The sequence below is a fragment of the Chrysochloris asiatica genome, unplaced genomic scaffold (genome assembly GCF_000296735.1).
Source record: "Chrysochloris asiatica unplaced genomic scaffold, ChrAsi1.0 scaffold00043, whole genome shotgun sequence".
NCBI lineage: Eukaryota > Metazoa > Chordata > Mammalia > Afrosoricida > Chrysochloridae > Chrysochloris > Chrysochloris asiatica.
In genome coordinates, this window is record NW_006408561.1 from 1,099,990 (window position 1) to 1,125,092 (window position 25,103).

General features: G+C 39.4%; 2 protein-coding genes and 1 pseudogene across 2 annotated transcripts in view; 2 read left to right on the top strand and 1 right to left on the bottom strand.

Annotated features, from left to right (window-relative positions):
• The window catches only part of MLF1 (myeloid leukemia factor 1), a 47,399-nt gene extending 43,916 nt beyond the window's left edge, over positions 1 to 3,483 (top strand). The window contains 1 exon segment of the mRNA XM_006878236.1: positions 3,381 to 3,483. Within this exon segment, the coding sequence (XP_006878298.1) occupies positions 3,381 to 3,483 (103 nt within the window).
• An 11,588-nt stretch (positions 3,484 to 15,071) lies between these two features.
• GFM1 (G elongation factor, mitochondrial 1) overlaps positions 15,072 to 25,103 on the top strand; it is a 94,967-nt gene continuing 84,935 nt past the window's right edge. Inside the window, exons 1-4 of the mRNA XM_006861775.1 lie at positions 15,072 to 15,161; positions 20,084 to 20,236; positions 20,950 to 21,082; positions 21,485 to 21,689. Of these exons, the coding sequence (XP_006861837.1) occupies positions 15,072 to 15,161; positions 20,084 to 20,236; positions 20,950 to 21,082; positions 21,485 to 21,689 (581 nt within the window). The remainder of the gene's footprint in view (positions 15,162 to 20,083; positions 20,237 to 20,949; positions 21,083 to 21,484; positions 21,690 to 25,103) is intronic.
• Positions 17,719 to 19,522, bottom strand: LOC102817489 (annotated as a pseudogene).

Consider the following 25,103-nt stretch of genomic DNA (forward strand, 5'->3'; position numbering starts at 1 on the left):
GCTTAGCAATTTCCTTAACAAGTTTAAATTCAACAAAATTAATGGTAAATTTAAGTGTTCGACACTTGTATAACATGTAGCAATAGTGAAATGCCATGATTTAAGTGTATTAGATATTTTGGAATAATTGTGAGGAAAAAGCTTTTTAAGGATGTACATTTTGAGAAATCTGTTAAATAAATGTAGTTAACCACAAATTAAAGAGAATAGCTGTTTCTACACCTTTGGTACATACTCTTGAGATTTGTGGTCTAATTTGGTTCTCTGGGGATAGAAGTGAAAAATAAAACTTAATTCCTATTGAAATTACACTTGGAGAGAGAAAGAGGCCTCAGCAGGCCTTAAAGCAGAAATCTGTTAGACCACAAGAGAGTGGAGGATTGGTACAGAAGGTGAAAGGCTTCACAGAACCAGCAGTAGCGATGGACAAGTCGGTATCAAATAAAACCGAAGCCTTTTGCAGAATTTCAAGTGTTGTCATTTCTTTTAAAATATTCTTTCAAAATGTAGAGGCTCTCCCCCATGTATTTTTTATAGAATAACTTGAAAACTCACTACCCCCCATGTTAATTTCTCTCACTTTGACAAGTTTATTGATTGAAACCAAATAGGAGTCCTGTTGTAGCACTGTAGCATAATGTGATGGACCACAAGCTCAGTTTGAACCCCAAGCTTGGTGTTTCAAACCCACCTCCTCGGAAACCCTATACAGGGTCATTATGGGTCAGAACCGACTCAACAGCACACAACAACAAATGTTGAATTTTAACATGGGATCTGTGTTGTAATCCAGTTGTAAAAAACATGGATTATCTGTAAATCTCTGGCTTTACCAGTAGCATTTTCTCTAAGTCAGTACTGTCCAATAGAACTGTCTGCAATAATGAAAATGGTATGGCTATACATTGTCCACTATGTTAGCCACATGTGGGAGTCCTGGTGTGGCGCTGGACTGTAACCACAAGGTTGATAGTTCAAAACTCACCAACTGCTCTTTGGAAACACTATACAAGGCTGCTATGAGTCAGAACTAAATCAACAGCACTTAAAAACAATGGCAGCCATATGTCGGGTCCTGGTGTGGCGCTGTAGGATAAGCACTGAGCTGGTAACTGCAAGGTCAGTGGTTCAAACCCAGCTCCTCTGGTAAACCCTTTACAGGATCACCATGAGTGGGAACCAGCCTGTCACACAACAAGTCACATGTGGCTGTTGAGTTGCACTTGAATTTGACTAATGCAACTGAGAAACGGAAATTGTTTTGAAACTTTTTGTATTGCAAATTGAGTGAAGGTTTACAAAGCAGATCATCAGTTTTCATGTACTTTGTTTCATCTCCATGATTGCAGTCCCCTCCATGTAACAATTATCACACTTCCACCCTATGGTTCTTATTTCCATTTCACCCTTCTTCACAACACCATTCCATGGTGAGCATGCCTTACTAGTGTTGTTATGTCCCCCTCTATAACCTAGCAACTGCTTGAAAATTGGACCATGAAGGTAAGTTCCATTCCATGACCTGAAGGGTGGCCAAGGGCCACAGTCTTTCCGTCTCTATCTGACCAGTATATCTGGTCTTTTTTCTAATTTTGAGTTTTGTTCTACTTCTCCCACTCTATCTGGGACCTTCTAATAAGATCCCTTTCAGAACAGTTGGTAGTGGTAGAACTAGACACCACATCTAGTTCTTCTGCTCTTAGAGTCATGGCGACTGATACTCATGTGTTCCATTAGTCCTTTAAGGAGCTCTGGTTACTAATCGGGCTGTGAGCCGCAAGGTCAGCAGTTCAAAACTACCAGCTGTTCCGCTGGAGAAAGATGAGGCTTTCTGCTCCCGTAAAGATTTACAGCCTCGGAAGCCCTATATAGGGTCGCTATGAGTCGGAACCGACTCCCCGGCACACAACAACAACAACAACAACAACATTAGTCCTTTGGACTAAGTGATTTCAAGCATCTTCAGTTTTCATCTCTCTTCTTTTCTCTGCACATGGAAAGACCAATCATTGTACCTTAGTTGGCTGTTGGTGATCTTCTAATATCTCAGTCACTACGCACCCAAGTAGGTTGTAGAACATTGTCTTTGTGGACTATGCTGTACCAATTGACCATGGTGTCCCCAGAGACAATGGTCCTAAGTCCCAAGACTCAGCAACTTGTTGCCTGAAGGTTTTCGTTATTGTCTAAGAAGAAACTTAATTATTGAATTATAGAGAAGAATATTAAAAGTATCATGGACTGCTAGAAGGACAAACAAATCTGTGTTGGAAGAAGTACAGCTGGGATACTTCCTAGAAGCCAGGATGGCGAAACTTTGTCTCTCACACTTTGCACATACTATTTGGAGGGACCAGTCCCTGGAGAAGGACATCATGCTAGGCAAAATAAGGGGTCAGTGAAAAGAGGAAGATCCCCAACAAGATAGATAAACACAGTGGCGGCAGCACCGGCTCAAGCTTAACAGTGATTGTGAGGTGAGCCAGGACCAGGAAGTGTTATATTCTCTAGTGCATAAGGTTGCTGTGAATTGGAACGGACTTGACAGTGCCTAATGGCAGCAAAAAGAAATTCAATTTTTAACTTCATTTAAATTAATTAAAATTTAATAATGTTAACTGGTTATTGTTGTCAGCTGTCGATGAGTCAGTTCCAACTCATTAGTGACCCTATATAGGGTTTCCAATGAGCACCTGGTGGGTTTGAACCACTGAAACTGCGGTTAGCAGTGCTTATCCTATAGCACCACACCAGGACTCTGTAATTGTCTGTTGTTATTGTGAAGTGCCGTCGAGTTGGTTCCGACTCATAGTGACCCTGTATAGGGTTTACCAAGAGCAGCTGGTGAGCTTGTACTGTCAACTTGCAGTTCAGACAGCTTTGCCGTCTGGCGCATTAACCCACAGCACCACACCAGGACTCTCTGTAATTGTCTAGTGGCTATCATATTGGATGATGTTGTTGTTGTTATAAAGTGTCTTTGAGTCCGTTTCCCACTCATAATTACCCTGTATAGGGTTTCTGAGGCCTTAAATCTTTTGCAGGAGCTAAAGACCTCATTTTTCTCACACACAGCCTCTGGTGAGCTCAAACCATGGACCTGTGGCTTGCTGTGGTCCAGTGCTTATCATATGGAGCCACCGTGCTTCCATCATATTGGACAGTGTGCTTAAACCACAAATAGCTAAATCTTGCTCACGTAAATGTCTTTTGCTCTCTTGAATGTTTAAAACAGGTAAACTGCCTGCCTCATGTTTTTTCAAAGCTTTTGAGAAATGCTTAAAATAAAATACTCCTTTTAGGTTACAGTGGTTTTAAATGTTGACTTATGATACAAACATTGACCATTGTAAAGATGTTATTAATCTTTAACTCCTCAGGGAGAAACCTCGAAAAAGTCCAGCCATTGAAAGTGGAAGATCAAACGTCTTTGTGGACAAACTCAACATCAAAGGATCACCTGTCAAAATCAGCAAAAAATAAATCACCTGCATTAATTTGCTTAGTTTTGGTTGTTTTAACAGAAAAAGTAATGGTGCTGGATAATATATGTAAGACCAATCTCTTGTTTTTACTATTATGGTATCTGAACATTCTTGGAAACTACCTTTATATTTTCCTGATTTTATGAATAAATCTTTGATTTTCAGCAGTGTGAATAAATAGTTCTATAAAACTATACTTTAAAACATACTAGTTTTTAAAGCTCAAATGCTGATTTTCTCAATTTCCTACAGCTCATGCAGCTTTCAAATTTCTAAAGATTGAATGGCAAAACTAGTTTTATCATCTTTAATTACACTTGAAAGTAAAGCATTAATTAGAGTAGGCTCACCTCTCAATAGTACTGGACTAGAATACGTAATGTTGATGAAGGTCTAAATGATTTATCTCAACATTTATACTGTTATGCAGCCAATTAGCTTAAAACTTTAAAATAAAATGAAAGAATTCTGTACTATTACTATTTTAGAAGTTATTAAATATTCTCTTGATAGACACATACAGAATAGTAAGAAATTGTTCATCTTCAAAAAAAATATTGTAGATTGCTAATGCACATAACTTTTTGTTATAGTTTCTTTATAGTTTTTGTTACATTACTTTCTTACCATTTATCAAACTTTACACTGACCTTCTCTTTAACTCCTTGAGGTGGTAGATTTCTGTTCTTCTCTACCATGAACAGGTTATTTTGTCTCCACGGTTACAGTTCTAACAACTGGAGAACCCTGGGAGAAATTCTGCTCGGCCATTTTAAGACGTTTAGAGAAATGCATTTGGTATTCTGCAAACTTGCATGATGGATTATCTCAAAATTCGTTAGACTGGTGGTGGAATTTTGAGCAAGGTGCTTAATAATTCATTTGTTCCCTTTTTAATTATGCTATTTAAAAATTCAGTTTTAATGTCTATTTTAAAATTAAACATTTATCTGTTTTTATACAATTTAGGTTTGAAGTTAATAAGAGTATAAAATCTTAATTCTTTTAAGTTTTTGTTGTGTAAGAAAATGTTTTCTATCAAGGAAAAAGAGAAAAAAGAACAGAAAAACCCACTACCACTTTATAATCCTATGTTCTTTTAAATGTAGAATTTAAGTTATGTAAATTATGCTTTAACTCCTTAAAATTTCTATATTGTTAATTTTGCTAGCCTCTATTTCGTGCCTTTTATTAGTTGCTCATTAAATATGTTAGTTCATTTGTAAAACTGAAATTGAACATTTTAATGTTAAAAATGTTGAAATTTCCCTTGTATGCATGTATTTCTAGTTTAGTGTAATATATATTGGAAATCTGTCATAGATATACAGTTTCAAGTAACGCTTTGGAATAAAGTAACTTGACAGGGCAAAACTCAAAATAAATCTCAGAAATAAACACTAATTATATTCCTGCTGCTGAAATCATCACACTGATGATTACTTGAATCATCATATGCAAATCTGAACATCTACTTTAATTAATACATTTGCCTAAAATAATAACTTCAATGCATCATACAGCAGTTATAGAAAATTCAAAAATACTTTTTCCTCACAATTTGTTTACCATAGAAATCAAAATCTGAATTATAAATTTCTTTCACTGATACAGTGCTTCATAAAGGACTTTTATAAAATATGTGACATATATAGAGTTAAATATCTATTCTTTATGTTGATATGATCCTAAAATGACTGTTTTTAGAATTTGTTTTCACCAGAATTCTTAAATCAATTTAACTGCTAATAAAAAAAAATTAAAAAACAAAAACATCTCTGTATAGCTTGTAGTACAAATGTTTTATTTACTGATGACCACTGGTCTTTTTGGAACCCCAGGCCTTTTGATAATACATGAATATTAATAATTTGGTGGATGTTGCCTTAACAGCAAAGGTTAGTTACATATTTAGGCTTACTGCCACACTGGAAGTTTTCTTGACACCTGACACTCCTAGTAATGGGGTTTGCTTATTCTTTTCACAGTTTCATTATCTTTTACTAATGAGTGGTAGTGGCACGTGGAAGTCAGATAGTGCCCCATGTGTGACCTCAGCTGTATATATAACGTTTTCAGTGATTCTATCATGGACATAAAAACAAACAAACAAGCCTATGGGAAGTTGCTCATAAAGAGAGACAACAAAATCATATGGTCATAGATCAGGGGTGGGGAACATCTGGCCTGCGGGCTGTATGATGTTGTTGTTAGGAGCCATCGAGTCTGTACCGACTCATAGTACAACAGAACGAAACACTGCCTGGTCTTAGGCTAACCTCACAATTGTTGCCATGCTTGAGCCCATTGATGCTGCCACTTGCCAGTCCATCTTGCTGGGGGCCCATTGATGCTGCCACTTGCCAGTCCATCTTGCTGGGGGTCTTCCTCTTTTTCTCTGACCCTCCACCTTACCAAACATGATATCCTTCTGGTCCCTCCTGACAATATGTCCAAAGTATGAGAGATGAAGTTTGGCCATCTTGACCTCCAAGGAGCACTCTGGCTGCATTTCTTCCAAAACGGATCTGTTGGTTCTTTTGGCAGCCCATGGCACTTTCAATATTCTTCTCCAACACCACAACTCAAAGGCATCAATTTTTTTACGGTCTTCCTTAATCTCATGTTCACTGTGCTCGCTTATGAGTTTGAAATCACGATGTGAGGATTTTTGTTTTCTTAACACTGAAGTGCAACTCATACTGAAGTCTGTAGTCTTCATCAGTAAGTATTTTAAATTATCTTTGCTTCCAACAAGCAAGGTTGTATCATCTGCATAGCTCAGATTGCTAATGAGTCTTTCTCCAATCCTAATGCAACATTCTTCATATAATCCATCTTCTTGAATTATTTCTTCTCCATACAGATTAAATAAGTATGGTGAAAGAATACAACACTGGCACATACCTTTCCTGATTTTTTTATAATGAACTATGCAAAGGTGGTTGCATTTGAGTACCTTCCGACCTGAGGGGCTCATTTTCCATCACTATAGTTGACAATATTAGGAGCGCTGGTAGTGTAGTGGTTACGAATTGGGCTGCGAACCGCAAGATCGAAACTACCAGCTGTCCCGCAGGAGAAAGATGATGCTTTCTGCTCCCGTAAAGATTTAGAGCCTCAGAAACCACATACAGGGTTGCTATGAGTCAGAACCGACTCCACAGCACATCATCACCACCACTACCATAGTTGACGATATTCTGGCGCTCTTCATCGTGTCTCAATCTTCAATATTATGCTGACAGTGTTTTACTGCTGTTCATAAGGTTCTCAGTGACTAAATATTTGGAAGTATTCTGTCTCTCCTTCCTCAATTGAAACCTGTCCAGCCTGGGTGACCCTGTTGGTATTTAAAATCCACATGGCATAGCTTCCAGCATTAAAGAAACACCCAAGCCACCACAGTACAACAAACTGACAGATGCGTGGAGGAGTGTGCCCATAGAATCCTTCAATAGTTCAAGCCGAGACTGGAATTTTTTTTCTTCAGTCTTTTCAGCTTGAGAAATGCTGAGTGTGTCTTTCCCTTTTAGTTTTCTAACTCCAGGCCTTTGCGCATTTCAGTTTAGTACTTTGTCTTCTCTAACTGCCCTTTGAAATTTTCTATTCAACTTTTTTCATTTCTTCTGTACTTATCTCCTGTATGTTCATGAGCAAGTTTCAGAGTTTCTTCTGACATCCACTTTGGTCATTTCTCTCTTTCTGTCTTACTAAAGACCTGTTGTGGCACACTGACCATGTATTCCTTACCGTATCTAAAATACCTGTGGCATAGCTTTCAGCATTACAATAATAATAAGTCAGCACAACACAACAAACTGAAAGATGCCTGGTGGGTTGTATTGGTTTGCTGTGATCAAAAACATCAAATATTCTTTTATACAATAGACTTTAAAAAAAGATTTACCTTCAATATTTTGTTGCTCACAATCTTCTTTGACTTTCATCCAAGGTCATTCATTGTCTTTCTGCCTTTAGAACCAGTTGGTTTTTTTTTTTTTTTTCCTTTGAAATTGTTTTTAATTTAACCCAATGATTGCTTGTGAATTATAATTTGACCAGTCTTTTCTTCCAAATAACACTAACTAGAATATTTCCTTGACTTTTCAATTGTATGTTGATAAGGAAAATAAGTTACTAGTGTAATAGTTTTTCCTTGTTACGTCATTATCTTTTCTGGCTGCTTTTTAATTTTGTCCTTGATGTTCTGCACTTTTGCTGGGGTGAATCTAGTTATGAATTTCTTTTTATTTATACAACTTTGAATTCATTAAGATGCCTGGGTTTGAGCATCGAAGTCTTAGAACAGTTCTGTAAAATCATCAAACAATTACTGCTTTGAATAGCGCTTCTTCCCTATTCTCTCTGCTACCTATTTCTGGAACTCTCAGAAAAAATTTCCCCTTTATCCTCCAAGTCTTTTAGTCTTCTTTTCACAATTTCTATTGTCTTTTTGGATTGCATTCTGGTTAACTCCTTTGGCACCTTAAAGTTTATTTATTCTCTTCAGTTGTATTAGCCTGCTTTTTAATCTATCTAGTACATTTTTTAATGTCAATTATTTTTCATCTCTAAATGATCTGTTTGATTGTTTTCCAATTTTGCTTGGTCTTTATAGCCTCTTCTTTCCTGATCAAATTTTCATATTTTTCTTTTATTTCTTGAACATATTAACATAGTTTCAATTTTTTCTAGCTTGGATAGTTGTAATATCTGAAGACTTCATGGATCTGTTTGTTTATTGCGTCTACTAGTTTTTAACTCACTTTGCTTTTATCCCGTGTCTTGGGATTTTTTTTTCTTTCTGTGAATTGATTATTTTCCTTAGAATTTTATCTGTGGAACTTTGTTGAGACCAGTACCATAAAATATTTTCCCTTACAGATTTATATGTATTTCTTCAATTCAAATACCATTAGACAACATAGTTGTTGTTGTTGTTAAGTGCTGTTGAGTCGGTTCCAACCCATAGCAACCCTGAACAGGGTTTCCGAGGCTGTAAATCTTTATGGGTGCAGAAAGCCTCATCTTTCTCCAGCGGAGCAGCTGGTAGTTTCGAACTGCTGACCTTGCGGTTCATAGCCCAATTCGTAACCACTATGCTACCAGAGCTTCTTATTAGATAACATAGTTGATCTTAAATTCAATCAGCTTGAGTTTTTCAACAGCACAGTTCCTGTCTGTCCTGTCCCACCCCCCCCGCCCCCTTTTTTTTTTTAATTAAGGAAATGAAAGTCCAGAAAGACAAAGAACCTTAGCTTATGTGGATAAAACCTGTTGCCATCGAGTTGATTCTAATTCATCATAGTAACGTTCTAAGACAGAGAAGTGCTGCCCAATTAGATTTCAAGGATGAAATTTTCATAGAAGCAGACTGTCACATCTTTTTTCCCATAGAATGACTTGTGGGTTCCAGCCATAGACCTTTGATTAGCAGAGCAGCACTGTAACCACACCATCACCAGGTTAGTCTGGAAACTTCTCAAATCAGGTCACTCTTGGTGATCCTGCTAGAATTTAAAATACCAGTGGCATAGGTTCCAGCATTACAGCAACACTCAAGCCATCACAGTACAACAAACTGGCAGATAAGTGGTGATGGAAACACCCAAATTAGTGTTTTAACTAAATAGTTAGGTACTTAAGGTGGTGCAAGCGCTTGACTGCTATGTGCTAGGTTGTCTGTGTTGACAGTAGCTCTGAGAGAAAAACCTGGCACTCTGCTTCTATAAAGACTGCAGCCTGGAGAGCCCTGGGGAACAAGCTCCTCTGTCACGTGGTAGGGGCTTCTATAAATCAGGATCGGGTTGGTAGCACCTAACAACAGCAGCCCACCCAAACCTAAACCCATTGAGTTGGGGGGCTTGATGGTGGATAGGGTGGGGGGGTGGCAGTGAAGTTAGCCATCAGCAATATCACATATTACCAGGTGAAGAGGGTTCAGGGCAGAGCTCCAAAACTCTAAACCACATAGGTATGAATATTTTAAAAGTTTGAAGGCTTATAGCTAGTGGAACTTGTAGTGAAAGTAAGAAGTTGCATATTTTTTTAATCTGCTGAGCTCCGCGGCCCAGAGCCAACAATTTGGGCAAGGCCAAATGGCAAGACCAAGCGGGGAGCACACCCACCATGGAATAACGCCACGGGAACCTCAGAGCAAAGGTAGACAATAAATATACTTTGTTGGTTTTGCTTTGCTCTGATTTTTTTTTTTCCCATTTTGGTATCTGTTCATTTACTCCTCCCCATTGTTTGTGCACCTCCATTTTGGTGACTAGAGGGGGGTGCTGAGCTAGTGGACACCCCCCCAACCCCCACCACTGGTGGATTCTTCTGCCACGCTTGTACAAAGATACTCTCAGCCCAAGAGCCGGCCCTGAACTGTTTTTCTAATAGTGGTAAGGCAAGAACAAGGGGTGTGGAGAGGGAGAGTTTAAAAACAAAACAGGTTGAAAATTAAATTAAATCCTGAGGTACACCATAACAACCAATAGTGGCATCGTGAAATTTATCAGGCGGCTTTGAAGGCAAGAAGTTGGAAAAGGACATTAAAGTCATATATTAGGCTACAGATTTTTTTTTTCTTCTCTCCCTCCTCTCCCTTTTCGGCAATTATAGGCTACAGTATCCAATCTAGTTTTTGTTGCTGTTTTTATTTTTTATTTTGCTTTTGTTTTTTGGTGGGGTCTTTTTTGCTGTTGCTTTTGCTCTTTTGTTGTTTTATGTTCCCCCTTCCACCTTTGGAGGATTCTTTCTCTCCCTATATTACCCAAGAAAAGACAGCAACTGCTGCCATACAGTCAAGCTCTATAAAACGCCAAAATCTAGGCAAGAACCAATACCAACTGTCATACAGCAGGGAGGCAGACAACATCTGTTAAAGTTACTCTGAGTTAAACAATAGGAAGAGTGAAAAGGGAAGCCCACATCCTGATCACATCTACCTGGAGGCAATAAAAAATACCAAAACACACAATTAAGTATTAAGGCCACAGATAAACACTAAACATGACCAAGAAGCAAAAGCAAATGACCATATCAACACATGTCCAGAAACAAGATAAAATGTCTGAGACAAATGACCTAGACATAGACCTGGACTCCATTCTGGAAGGAGGGCAAGCCTTGGAAATGCCTGAGAAGGAATTCAGAAAAATGATTATAAAATGTTTCAAAACACTTTACAATGGAGTTGAGAAAAATAAGGAAGAAGTCAGGAAAGTGCTATAGGAACAATCAAATTAGATACAGCATTGGAAACAATTCAAAACCTACAGAAAACAGGTCCAAATGATCAATAACAGAATATCAGACACACTGAAAGGGCAAAGGAGTAGATTAGAAGAGATGGAAGGCAGAACTAGTGAGCTGGAAGACAAATCTCTCAATACCACTAAAATAGAAAAGCAAACAGGAAAAAGGATTAAAAAATCTGAAGAAGGTCTAAGGTTCATGTTGGATAACATGAAGAGGAATAACTTAAGAATTATCGGCATTCCAGAACAGGAAGAATCACATAAGTCCACAGAGGAATTTACCCTTATTTTTATAATAGCTATGATTTTACTGTGCACAAATGTTATATATATATATATATATATATATAATCTTTCCACCTTAAAACTTGTATAGTTAAGTTAAAATGTATTCATAAAAAATTAGCTAGACAGATCTTGAATTTCTACCTTCTAGTATGTTTCGTTCTGCTGTGCATAGGGTCACTATGGGTCAGTACCGACTCGATGGCACCTAACAACAACAAGTATTCTCTTTGTCCGGAAAAAAGCAAAAGTTGACTCCTGTGGTTAAAAGTGATTAACAAAGATAATTAAAGATATTCAGTATAATAATTACAGATAATTATTATATTAAATAATTAAATGTTATGAACATGTAAATACAAACAAGAAAATGGGTATAGTTTTTTACTTAAGGAAATATATTAGGTTGTGAAGTGATAATTTCTTTTTAATAATTGTATTTAATATGCAGATGGATTAACTGCTTTTTAATATGTAAGAAAAAACCTTTGACTTTATTATCTATTTAAACCAATGCATATTTAATTTATGAATGTTTAAACAAATACACATTAAGGTAAATAAAGATTAATTTTAAGAAGTCTATTTATATAGACTTTTTCCTCTTTATAGAGGAAAATGGAGTCACAGTGTGGCACTGGACTGCAAGGTCAGTTTGAGCCACAAGGTCAGCAGTTCAAACCCATCAGTCACTCCTCAGAAATCCTATATAGAGTCACTTGACAAAACTTAACAATAAATTGGAAAAGTCTAAGTGTAGTTTCATAATTAATTTATTTAGAAAAATAGATTATAGATTCTTTGTTACAAATTAGTACATGAATATTATACAAAAATAATAAATTAGCATTTCATTAGTGATCCCAAGTTTTCTTGTGTCTTGTAATATATTTTCCTCTGATTTCTATTTTATCTCATTTATTCATTTAACAATGCATTGGGTACCTAGTAAGTGCAAAGGAATACAGTAATGAAGAAAATAAAACTGCTGTCCTACAGAGCTTACATTCTACTTGGGAGAGTTGGGAAATAAAAAAGAGAAGTAAAATGTCAGGTACTACATGTATGTGGAAAGAGCTTTTGTAGCATAGTGGTTATGAGTCTGGCTGCTCTAACATCAAGGTCAGTAGTTAGAAACTACCAGCTGTTCTGTGGGAGAAAGATGAGGCTTTCTTGTCCTGTAAAGATTTACAGCCCCGGAAACCCTATACAGGGTCACTATGAGTCAGAACCGGCTCCACGGCACACCACCACCACCACCACATATATGTGTGTGGTGCTGTAGGCTAATGCACTGAACCGCAAGGTTGATTTGAACTGCAGGATTGGTGGTTCAAGCTCACCAGCTGCTCCTCAGAAACCCTATACAAGGTAGCTTTGGGTCGGAACTGACTCGATTGCTCTTAACAACAACATATGTAAGGGGACAGTGGTGATTTTGTGGTAGAACTACTGCAGTTCTACTCTGCACACATGGAATTTGGAATTGACACGAGCTGGAATTATTTCAACAACTGATTTTTTAGTATATATATATATATATATGTTGTGAAGTGTCGTTGAGTTGGTTCCGATCCATTTCAACCATGTATAGGGTTTCCGAGGAGGGTTGGTGAGCTTGAATATATATATTCTTATGGAGTCCTGATGTAGCACTACGGGTTAATGCACTGGCAGGAAATGTCAATTTGAACCACAAAGTTCAACCTTGCAATTCAAACCGGCTTTGCAGTCCGGCGCATTAACCCATAGCGCCACACCAGAACTCCAGTCATTTCTATAAACATATATAAATTTGGAGTCCTGGAGTGGCGCTGTGGGTTAATGCTCTGGACTGCAAAGTCAGCTGTGCAAACTCACCAGATGCTCTTAGGAAACCCTATGCAGGGTCGCTATGGATTGGAATCGACTCGACAGCACTTAACACCACCAACAACATAGACTTAAGTCTTGATGGCACAGTGGTTAAGTCCTTGACTGCCAACCAAAAAGTTGGCTGTTTGAACCCACCAGCTGCTCTATGGGAGAAAGATGTAGCAGTCTGCTTAAAAGTACACAATATGAGGCAATTCTAAGGAGTCGGGCTGCGAATCTCATGATCAGCAGTGAAACTACTAGCTGTTCTGCGGGAGAAAGATGAAGCTTTCTGCTCCTGTAAAGATTTTACAGCCTCGGAAACTCTATACAGGGTCGCTACGATTCAGAACCGATTCCACCGCATACCACCATCACCACGAGGCAGTTTTACCCTGTCTTGTGTTCACTGTAATTCAGAATTGACTTTGCCATCGTGGGTTTGGTTTTTTTGGTAAGTCAAGTAACAGGAGGACATTATTCCCTGAAGATACCTGTATATCTGGTGTGAGCGGCTGGGTGGGATGACCAAGGTAGAGGGAAGTGGAAATATATTGGGGAGTTGTTCATGCAGGACTTTGAGTGGGAGGAAGTCAGTTCAATGTTTCAAACATTTATTTAAAACCCACACGCTTGTAGAGCTATCATCACAATACATTCACTGGAGTGTTTTCCTCGGAGAAATGATGCCATCTGGCACTTGAAAGAAACACTTGTTACTGTGTTAAATAAGGAGAGGCTGAAGAACAGAAGCAGAGATCTACTCAGAAGCTGTAGCAATCATCCAGGTGAGTGACCTTGGCAGTGTGAGGAGGTAGGGAGAAGTGGTTGGTTCTGGATGTATTTTGAAGACAGTGCTAAATCCATTAGATGCCGAGTGTCAAAGTCACTAACATTTTTGGCCTAGTCAACTTAAAAGAGTGGAGTTTCCATTTATGAGATGGCGAAGACTGTAGGCGAAGCTTTTTTGGAAATGTTTCAAAGTGGAATCAATCGTCAAGGATGCAGTCTTGCATGGAGGGACATAGAGCATTTACATCTACTTATACAAAGGACGTTTTGAAATGAGAGAAAGCACTCTGGACAGCTCATTTTCCATGTTCGCTGTCAGGCCATAACTTAGAGAATTTTTTTTGTTTGTTTCATATTGTACTGGTGGTGGTGTGGAATCAGTTCTGACTCATAGAGACCCTGCTTGGAGTTACCCAGGCTGTCTCTCCTACTTTGGACATAGTGTCAGGAGGGACTAGTCACTGGAGGAGGATACCATGTTTGGTAAGGTGGAAGGAGCTCTGGTAGCGTAGTGGTTACGATTCGGGCTGTGAACCGCAAGGTCAGCAGTTCGAAACTACCAGCTGCTCCGCGGGAGAAAGATGAGGCTTTCTACTCCCGTAAAGATTTACACCCTCGGAAACCCTGTACAGGGTCGCTATGAGTCGTTTCCGACTCCAAGGCACATAACAACAACAACAAAGGTGGAGGGTGAGAGAAAAAGAGGAAGACCCCCCAGAGAGATGGATTGGCAAAGTGGCAACATCAATGGACTCAAGCATGGCAACAATTGTGAGGTTGGCCTAGGACCCGGCAGTGTTTCTTTCTGTTAGGGTCGCTATGAGTCAGTATTGGATGGCACCTAACAACAATAACAAATGAGCAGAAAGCCTCATCTTTCTCCCACGGAACAGCTGGTAGTTTCGAACTGCTGATCTTGAGATTAGCAGCCCGACTCGTAATCACTACGTACCAAAGCTCCATATTGCAATAGTAACAAAAATAAAATATGTCATTCATATAAAAAAAGTCATTCTCTTTAAAAATTAGAATATTTCTTTACATTTCAACAAAAGTATAACAACCATGTTTAAAAGCTGAGTCTTTGTATAGCAGTAATATTGAAAAGTTGTGTAAAGGAAGAAATTTTCGCACAGCAGTAACTACTTTCTGGAAGCCAACGGGGATCAGCCTGGCAAAACACCGCTCTTTTCTTCCAGGTCGGCAGAGGGCGCCCGGGCCGCCGAGGGCGCAGCTCCGCGCTTCGAACGGAAGCTCCTCCTCCTTTCCCTCTTTCCCCCTCCCACCTCCCTTACGTCCCTCGCTCCGGAAGTGGCTTGCGGCGTGACTTTCAGCGCTTCCCGCTGCTGAGCAGACCTGGACTCGTGGAACATTTACGCCAGTTCTGCGCTTTGCCATGAGGCTGTTGGGTGTCGCCGCTGCCGCGGCTCTGGGGCGTGGGCCACTCCCGAGGGTCCCTGCCGCCGTGGGCTGGCAGGGGAAGCAGGTACTCTTACCGGGGAAGCAAGGCCGACCCAGGACCCTCACCCCCACCCCCGGACTTTGCTGTGTCCTGGGGCTAAGGAGGCCGTGACCCCAACTCCTTCCCTGGGACCTCCATACTGACAGCTCCGCATGCGGTCGTGCTGTCGTCCTGGAAACCCTTGTATCTGTTCATCCGCCGCTATTCCTGAGCAACCTCTCAGTGCATGGGAGGATGAATGGAGCCCCAGTTCACGGTTAAGCAATAAGTATCTTGAAGGGAAGTGCCTTGAGTGAAGGTCAAACAGCTCAAAAGGTACTTGGGACTCGACCCCAGGACTTAAGGCTCTTTATCCAGTGTTCTTTATCCAGAGTACCCTTGGGCAGACTGTGCCCTCTCAGCCGCTGGTTTGACGCCCGAACCTTCTGGTCCTTCTTTTTAGTCTGTTTCTTACCAAGTAGCTAAGGTCCGGAAAGACTGTTTTCCTGGAGAGTCACAGGGAGGAGTTGAACTTTTGCTCATATGATGCTCGTTTGTTCTCTTCACTAATAGTCCCGGGGTTTGACCAACTAAGCGTTTATCACCCAGATTCCATTTAATATTTTACATACCCTTTCTTTTTAAGAGCGTCTAAGCCCTGGTGGCGCTGTGGGTTAGACGTTGGTTTGCCAACCGCTAGGTTGACAGTTCAAGCCCATCAGCCGCTCTGACTGAAAGATGTAGCTGTCTGCTCCGGTAAAGATTCACGGTCTCAAAAACCCTACATAGGTTAGCTATGAGTTGGAATCAACTTGATGTGAGTTTGGATTTTGGTTTCAAGTTCTGCCTTTCTATTTACCAGAAGTGGCTGCAATGCATTTAAAAGGAGAAGCTTATATTGTCTTAACTCCATAAGATAATGGAATTTTACTCCCAGAGTAAAAGAGATTTTATTATTTTTTTGTTCGTTTGTTTGTTTAGAATAATTGGGTACCTTTTTGGGGGGATGGTCTTGGAGCTATTGGCACCTCTGCGTACAACATTTAAGTCTTTAATCAAACTTCCTTCCTACTTCTGAACTATATAGTAAAGGAAAGGTGAAAAAAGTAAAATTTAAATTAAACACTGTATTTCTACTAAAGTAGCTGTTAGGAACCGTTTTTCTTACTTTACTGGCCTCACTATGTATTTTCAAACCTGTAATATTTGGCAAAGGTGTCTCCACTTTTATGCCACCCAGTATAGGACACCTTGTCAACTGGTACTCATGAGGCATTTCAGTCACACTGAAACATTGCCCTTTTTGTAGAATATATGGTTTGGTGAGACCACAGGATGTAGGGAGACACAGATCAGTATTTAGAAAGTAAGCACTCTAGGAGTTGAGACTATTAAACTTACACATTTTGATTAAAACAAGAGCTAGTCAAATGACTGTTTCCTTGTCAAGTTCTATTAAATCACTTTGCCATTGGACACAGGTACCAGATTGATAGGTTAGAAGCTTCTTAAGCACATTTGTCCAATTCATCTTTGTACCTTCCACAAACTTCCACACTGTGTACATAATGTCTTAAATATCATTCACTAAGCTAGAAGTGGTGGGGTATAAGGTACAAAATTGATCTGAAGTTCAACCAATGTCTTCTTCTGGTAAATGTTTGTTAAGTGCTGTTGAGTCTATTTCAGTGCATAGCAACCCTGTATAGAGTTTCCGAGAGCGGCTGGTGGGTTTGAACCACTAGTCCTGTGGTTGGCAGTCCAGTGCTTAAGCTACAGTGCCACACCAGGGCCCACAGTAAATATTTAGTAGATAATATCTCTTTGTAGCCTTATAACAACTAACACTTTCCAACTCAAATTCTCTCTCTATTTTGGGAGATCTAGAAGTCCTCTTAAAGTAATTGCTTATTCTTTGTGAGAGTTTCATTTTTCATCTGTGAAATTAACAAGGTCCCTTTTGGCATTTACATTTAGGATTCCTAATGTCCACAGTAGCAATCCACAGGTTTTCAGGCTTTTTCTGTATATTGAGGAACACTCTCGTGGGTCAAGGGTAGAGATCTCTCTGCAAAAGTATAAATTACTCTAGGGAACAGGTGTTCTGTGTTGGGCGTTTTAATTCTAGGACCCAGTGTAAATCAGACACTCAGGAAAAGCTTTTTGCTTGTTTAAAGAATGTATTCTTTTTTTTTTTTTAATCTCTCTTTTTTTCAATGTTTTGTAAAAATATGGAACACTTCACAAATTTGCGTGTCATCCTTGCACAGGGACCATGCTAATCTTCTCTGTATTGTTCCAATTTTAATATATGTGCCGCCGAAGTGAGCTCTAAAGAATATGTTCTTTTTTTCTTCTTTCAGTGAGTAGTTTATTTACTGTGATTCACAGAAGTTTCATGAGATATCATCACTTAAGGAACTCTGTGTTAGAAGCATTTGAAATTTTGAGCACTTAGTTGAAGACATATGAAGATACCTGGTGCTGGCCAATGAGTAGATAGCAATAACTCACAAACTGGTATATTTCAGATAATGACAAGTTCAACTATCTCCACCACATTTTGGGTAAATGGTACCTTATTTTCATTAAAGAAAAGTCTTTACTGCTGAGGGCACTGGGTCTCTGGAGTTGATTTGGATGACACATATAGAATAGGGTGTGGTTTCTTACAAGTTTCCTTTTCCATTTTGCTTGCAGTTTCTTTCCCTTCTTTAACTTCTGTTTGAAGCTTTGATTCAGCAGTTAACCTGGGCGAGTTCAGGCTATTTCCACTTCTTTCACTTAGAGCTTCAGAGTCACCTGGACCCTCTATGAATTTCATACGTTTCTTTTCCTTCATTAGCGGCACTTCCATTGACACATTTTTGTAGGGAGAGAGATTGACTGCTGGTGTGTTTACAGAAACTGTCTTTTCTAAGTGCAAGTTGTCTTCTAAACTGATAGGCCTAGACTGTGCCTCCTCTTTCGGAGTTGGTAATCTATTAACTTCTCCCTGGACAGCACTGTTGGCACATTCATCTTCTGGTGCAGTTATGTCCACAGGCAGTACTTAACATCTCTTTTTGAGTACAGGTACTTCAATTATCTCTTCAGGTTCATACTTCAGTCTTAATTCACCTACTTTAGCTCTCAGTTTCATATTTTCACTTTGGGAAAACTGTAAGAATCTTTATTTGTAAAAAGTTTTCGCTCAACATCTAGAGTTCGCTGGCTCTCAAATGATGCTTTCATACACTGTAAGGCTCTCCTTTACTGCTTTCATTTTCCTTGTTAAAGTTATCAAGATTCGTCTGAAGTGGATCTGTATAGTAGGTGTCATCTTCCAAAACGCCAGAGTTGGCTGAAGGCTAAGACTCCACATTTTCATATAAACTCTTAAATTTCTCCAGATTTCTAATTTCACCTAAAAGATGTTTGATTTCACCATTCTTCTGTTCCAACATAGCAAACAACAGTTCCTGCTGGTCAAATTTAGTTTGAGACCCTTTCATCTGAGCAACGTGGCAATTTGTAACTTCATTCTTTGCATCTGTTTTCTATTAAATGCATTTTGTTTCTTTAGGGACTGATACTTGACTTTCATACTGATAAGCTGGCATTCCATTGCTGCTCCTCGATCTTCCACCTCTGCAAACAAAGAGTTGCCTTTACTACTGGGGTCCAGTGCTTGCTGGAGTGCATGGTCCATTTGCACGTGAAGATCTTGATTTGCTACACAAGCTTTCTCTAAGGCATTGTAGTAAGATACTGCTTCTTTCTCTCATTCCTGTTTTTGTTCTTTAAATCGGTCTACCTGGCGCAGTAAATTATTACTAAAAAGTTCTAGTTGTTCTTGTCTGTACTGTAGTTCATTAACTTCTTTTTGGAGGGTGGTCTTTACACTTTCCATTTCAATCAACTTAATTTGAAGACCCAGCATCTCTAAAGACGTGCTTTCATGTGCGCGTTCAGACATTTTCCGCATCTCCTCTGACTTACAAGACCGTTCCTTCTGATGAGCTACTTTGTGTTTCAGCTGTTGTTCATTAAGTCTAGCTTCATCTAATTCAGCTTTCAGCTTTTCTAACTTACCTTTTAGTTCATTCTCTTCCTGCCCATGGCATCTGCTCAGTTGTTCTTCTAATTTCTCCAGTTGCATTTTTTGTTGTTGTTTAACAGCTTCACATTCAGAGCTCAAACTTTCTAATATTTGACTCTTGAGCTCAACTTCTCTCTGAAGAGTATATTTTTCTTGTTCATAATTCTCAGTCATGGTCATCATTTCATGATGACACTTAACCAATTGGTTCTGCAGTTCATTTTGGCTCTCCACAAGTTGTAAACTATGTTGTGTAGCTTTTAGCCGCTCTTCTTCAACCTCTTTTCAGCTTGGATCAAAGATCTGTGATTTAATCTTTCTCCATATTCTTTTTGTGTTTTTAGCCTTTTACCTGATGCTGTAGATGACAGCTCGCGATAGAGCTCAAGGCACCCAGATTCGTAACCGTAACCACCTCACTAGCAACAAACGGACCCATTCACTCATCTACCTCTCGGGTAGCGCCAGGCCTTTTTGAATGTAGTTGCCGTGATAACTCAAGAATATATTCTTGCTGTCCTCTTTTGTAGTCTCTCCTTTGCTGACAGGAGTGGTTGTAGTTGTTATTCCTACTCATAGTGACCCTGCACAGGGTTTCCGAGCCTGTAAATCTTTAAGGGAGCAGAAACCTCATCTTTCTCTCGCAGAACAGCTGACAGTTTTGAATTGCTGACTTTGAGGTTAGCAGCCCAATTTGTAACCATTATGCTACCAGAGTTGTGAATAGAGACAGTGCCAGCCAAAGCCCTTCTGCTCTTACAGGCTGCCTTAGTGATACTTTGTTTTCATTAAGGTCTTTTTGAAGGGAAGATGTCCACCAAACCTGTTCTAATTGCCCTTAGTTTTTGCTTATTAAAAAAATGTGTTGAACTATCTTATTTTCCAGGTTAATTGGAGGATCTGCCGATGGTGTTCATCTAGGGTAATTCCTAATGAAAAGATACGAAATATTGGAATCTCAGCTCACATTGATTCTGGGAAAACAACACTAACGGAACGAGTGCTTTACTACACAGGCAGGATTGCAAAGATGCATGAGGTATATGCACAGTTGATCCAAAATTACTTAAAGCTTGATTTTAATTGTTTTGAAGTTATGATTTAATAAACTTCACAACACTAGAAAAAAGAACTGGTAACAGTGGCTCTTTAAACAAAGTCACATGCACGCAGGGGGGTAGCTCACATTGGCCTGTAATGTTGCTCTGAACCATCTGTATAGAGACCATCACTGTGGGTGCTCTGGAAGGTGGTCTTTTACGAACGGAAGTCTATGATATACCCTCAAGTAGCCATTATAATAGGATTTATGAATAACTTTTAATGTAGGGAAATGCTTATATTTTAAATGAAAAAGTTTAAAATTATATATAAACCCCAAAACTCAAATCCATTGTCATTAAGAGGAGCCTTGGTAGTGCAGAGAGGGTTCTGAGCCGGGCTGCTGAACTATAAGGTCAGTGATCCACCAGTGTCTCCTCTGGAGAAAGGGTGCCTTTCCGCTCTGGGAAAGATTTACTGCCTCGGAAACCCTATACAAGGTCACTGTGAGTTGGAGCCGATTCAGTGGCACCACCACCACTGCCGCCATTGCCATCGAGGTAGTTAATGTAGGGCAAAACTTATAAGCACTTTAATCTGGCTGTCTGAAAATTGGATCAGTCAGATGTCTGTGTTATGGTTCCATTTCAATAGATTTCTTTTCCTTGGAATACAGGAACAGAAAAATCTGAATGCTGTATTTGTATTTAGGTGAAAGGAAAAGACGGAGTTGGTGCCGTCATGGATTCCATGGAACTAGAGAGACAAAGAGGCATCACCATTCAGTCAGCAGCCACCTTTACCATGTGGAAAGATGTCAATATCAACATCATAGATACTCCTGGTGAGTTACGTTACTGATTTTATTGCAGCTTGTTTTGGCAAAAGCACATTTTTATCTCTCTGTTATGACCCACCTCCTTTTTTAGTGTAAAATATTCAAAATTATAACTGTCAGTTCTTATTGAGAAGACTGACTTGGGAGACCTTGAACACTTCATCTTTATGTGGTTTCTTCAAAAATAGCAGAAATAAATTGTGAATAGAGAAGTTTCTACTTTTTACATTATCTCATCTGATTCCAAAAATGCCTTGGATTTGGTGGTGAGTGAATGGTTTTAATGGACTAAGGAATCTAACTCAAATTAGAAACTTACATAATGCAGAGATGCAAAAACTTTATAGTGAATGTATTAAAAACTGGGGCTGCTCTTTAAGACCCTCACACCCTTCTTTGTCTCATTAGGCCATGTGGACTTCACGATTGAAGTTGAAAGGGCTCTGAGAGTGTTGGATGGAGCAGTCCTCGTTCTCTGTGCTGTTGGAGGGGTGCAGTGCCAGACCATGACTGTCAATCGTCAGATGAAGCGCTACAACGTTCCATTTCTAACTTTCATTAACAAACTGGACCGAATGGGCTCCAACCCAGCCCGGGCACTGCAGCAAATGAGGTAGCGAGCATTAGGAAGAGCTGGGAGCTGTGATGATCTGGGCTACATCTTACATTCAGAAGGGTGATGAAGTCACTGGCATTAAGCTTTATTCTTGAGTTTTTCCTGTTTAAATTTTATTTATGTGAATGATTTATCCTAGTAAATGGAATACAGAGGTCATTAGTTTTATTGATTGTTGTTGTTGTTAAGTACTGTGGAGTTGGTTCTGACTCATAGACCCTGCACAGGGTTTCCTAGGCTACAGATCTTTATGGGAGCAGAAAGCCTCATCTTTCTTCCGCCAAACTGCTGCTAGTTTCGAACTGCTGACCTTGAGGTTAGCAGCCCGATACGTAACCACTACACTATCAATTCTATAAAATTGCATTTAAGGATTTAAGTCTCAGGAGGTTGAAGGTGAATTCAGAAAACAGATACACTGTTTTGCTGTAGTTAGAGACGGTACCATCTAGAGTAGATTCTTCAGCTATTTTCTCTGTGGATTTGTGTGATTTTCCTGTTCTGGAATGCCGATAATATTTAAGTTATTCCTCTTCATGTTGTCCAACATGAATCTTAGACTTTCTTGAGATTTTTTTGTCCTTTATTCTGTTTGCTCTTCTTAGTATTGAGAGATTTGTCTTCCAGCTCACTAGTTCTGCTTCCCATCTCGTCTATTGTACTCCTTTGCCCTTTCAGTGTACTGTGTGTTACTGATATTATTGATCGTTTGGACCTCTCTCTGTAGGTTTTGAATTGTTCCCAATGCTGTATCTATGTTACTTGATTGTTCCTGTAATGCTTTTCTGACTTCTTCCTTGTTTTTCTTAACTCCATTGTAGAGTGTTTTGAAACATTTTATAATCATTTTTCTGAATTCCTTCTCAGACATTTCCAAGGCCTGCCCTCCTTCCAGAATGGAGTCCAGTTCTACCTCTAGGTCATTTGTCCCAGACATTTTATCTTGTTTCTAGACATGTGTTGATATGGTCATTTGCTTTTGCTTCTTGGGCATGTTTAGTGTTTATCGGTGGCCTTAATACTTAATTGAGTATGTGTTTTGGTATTTTTTATGCTTTCTGATTGCCTCCAGGTAGATGTGATTAGGACGTGGGCTTCCCTTTTCACTCTTCTTATTGCTTAACTCAGAGTAATTTTCACAGCTGTTGTCTGCCTCCCTGGTATATGGCAGCTGGTATTCGTTCTTGCCAGGATTTTGGTATTTTATAGAGTGTGATTGTAGCTTGACTGTATGGCAGCAGTTGCTGTCTCTTCTTGGGTAATATAGGGAGAGAAAGAGTCCCAAAAAGGGTAAAGGGGGGCGGAGCATAAAATAGCAAAAAAAAAAACCAACAAACCCAAGAAAACAACAACTAGATTGGATACTGTAGTCTGTAATCGCTGAAAGGGGGAAGAGGGAGACAAGAAAAAAGTCTGTAGCCTAATATGAGTGTGACTTTAATGTCCTCTTTCAGCTTCTTGCCTTCAAGGCCATCTGAATAACTTTGAAGATGCCACTGTTGGTTGTTATGCTGTATCTCAGGATTTAATTTAATTTTCGGACTGTTTTGTTTTTAAACTCTCTTTCTCTCCCCACACCCCTTGTTCTGGCCTTTTCCCTATTAAAGAACAGTTTAGGGCTGGCTCTTGGGCTGAGAGTATCTGTGCGCATGTGCAGCAGAAGACCCCACTAGTGGTGGGGGTGGGGAGTGTCCACTCGCTCAAGCACCCCCTCCAGTCACCAGAATGCTGGTGGCCAATGAACAGATACCAAAAAAAAAGAAAAGAAAAGAAAATCAGAACAAAGCAAAACCGACAAAATGTATTTGTCCACCTTTGTTCCAAGGTTCCTGCAGTGTTACCCCGTGGTGGGTATGCTCTCCCACTAGGTCTTGCTGTTTGGTCTTGCCCAAGTTGTTGGCTCCGGGCCGCTGAGCCCGGCAGATTCAAAAGTACACGATTTCTTACTTCCACTTTAACTTCTACTAGCTATAAACCTTCAGACTTTTAAAATATTCCTACCTACGTGGTTCAGAGTTTTGGAACTCTGCCCTGAACCCTCTTCATTTGGTATTCTGTGGTATTGCTGAGGACGAACCTCACTGCACCTCTACCCTATCCGCCATAAAGCCCGTCCTCCTATCTAGACAGATTCTAAAAGATTCTTTACAATTTAGATAAACCTAGACTGATAAAGGAGCTCTGGTAGTGTAGTGGTTATGAATTGGGTTGCTGACCTCACAATCAGCAGTTTGAAACTACCAGCTGCTCTGTGAGAGAAAGATGAGGCTTTCTGCTCCTGTAAAGATTTACAGCCTCGGAAACCCTGTACAGGGTCGCTATGCATTGGAATCGCTTTCACAGACTTTGATAAAGGGGCCTTGGTGGTACAATGGATTAAGCATTGGTCTGCTAAGCCCCAGTGGTTCATACCCACTAGATGATGCTCCTTTAGAGATGTATGTTCTTGGAAACCCTGTGGAGCAGTTCTACTTTGTCCTCTAGTCCTGTTTTCTTGTGGCAGTGGATGATGTGCTGGTGGCAGACTTTGGTGTTAACCTTTACTTCAGAAATTTGTAATTAATGCCTTTTAATTGTATGCCAGAGAGATGATACTCCCTAGCTTTTGAGTAAAACAATAACTCTTCTTTTCTGTACCAGGTATAACCCAGGAGTATTTATAGCATTTTACAATTTATACAATAATATGAGTCAAAACTGACTCCACTGTGCTTAACAACAACAGCAGCAGCATATATTTAACCCAGCCTTTTAAAAGAGTTAGAGTTTCACTTTTCACCTTTTGTAGATATGTAAATGGAGCCATGGAGTTCCAGCTCAAGTTTTACATGGCAAAGCTGATTGATCTAAGTGGAAACAGTTCAAGGTAGTGGATGGACTGGGAGTCATTTAATGCGTGACATAATAACAATGTGGGAGCTTTAAGTGATAGCAGAAATACAGAGTTGCTCTCTGTATTCTGATAGAGATGATACATTTTAAGATATTAAAGGTTTCTTTGCTGGGTGTTGGTAATATTTTCTTAGCAAAACTAAGTTTTCACTATTTGTTGTTTAGCACCATTGAGTTGGTTTCTGACTCATAGTGATCCTGTATAAGATTTCTAGGCTTGTAAATATTTGCCAAAGCAGAAAGCCTCATCTCTCTCCCATGATGCGGCTGATGGGCTTGAATTGCTTATTCTATGGAGCCACCTCTCTAAATTACTTACATTATATTTCTGCTTGACAATAGATAGATCCTTTCCATCAAGTTTTTTTCTTCATCCCAGCAAAATTCTCTTATTATTTATTGGATTAGTTTGATTTTTTTTTTTTTTTAACTGTTTTATTGTGAATTATGTGATAGTTTACATGGGAGAACATTAGTTTTACATTCATCCTATCGTATATCATTTCATTGCCATGGTTA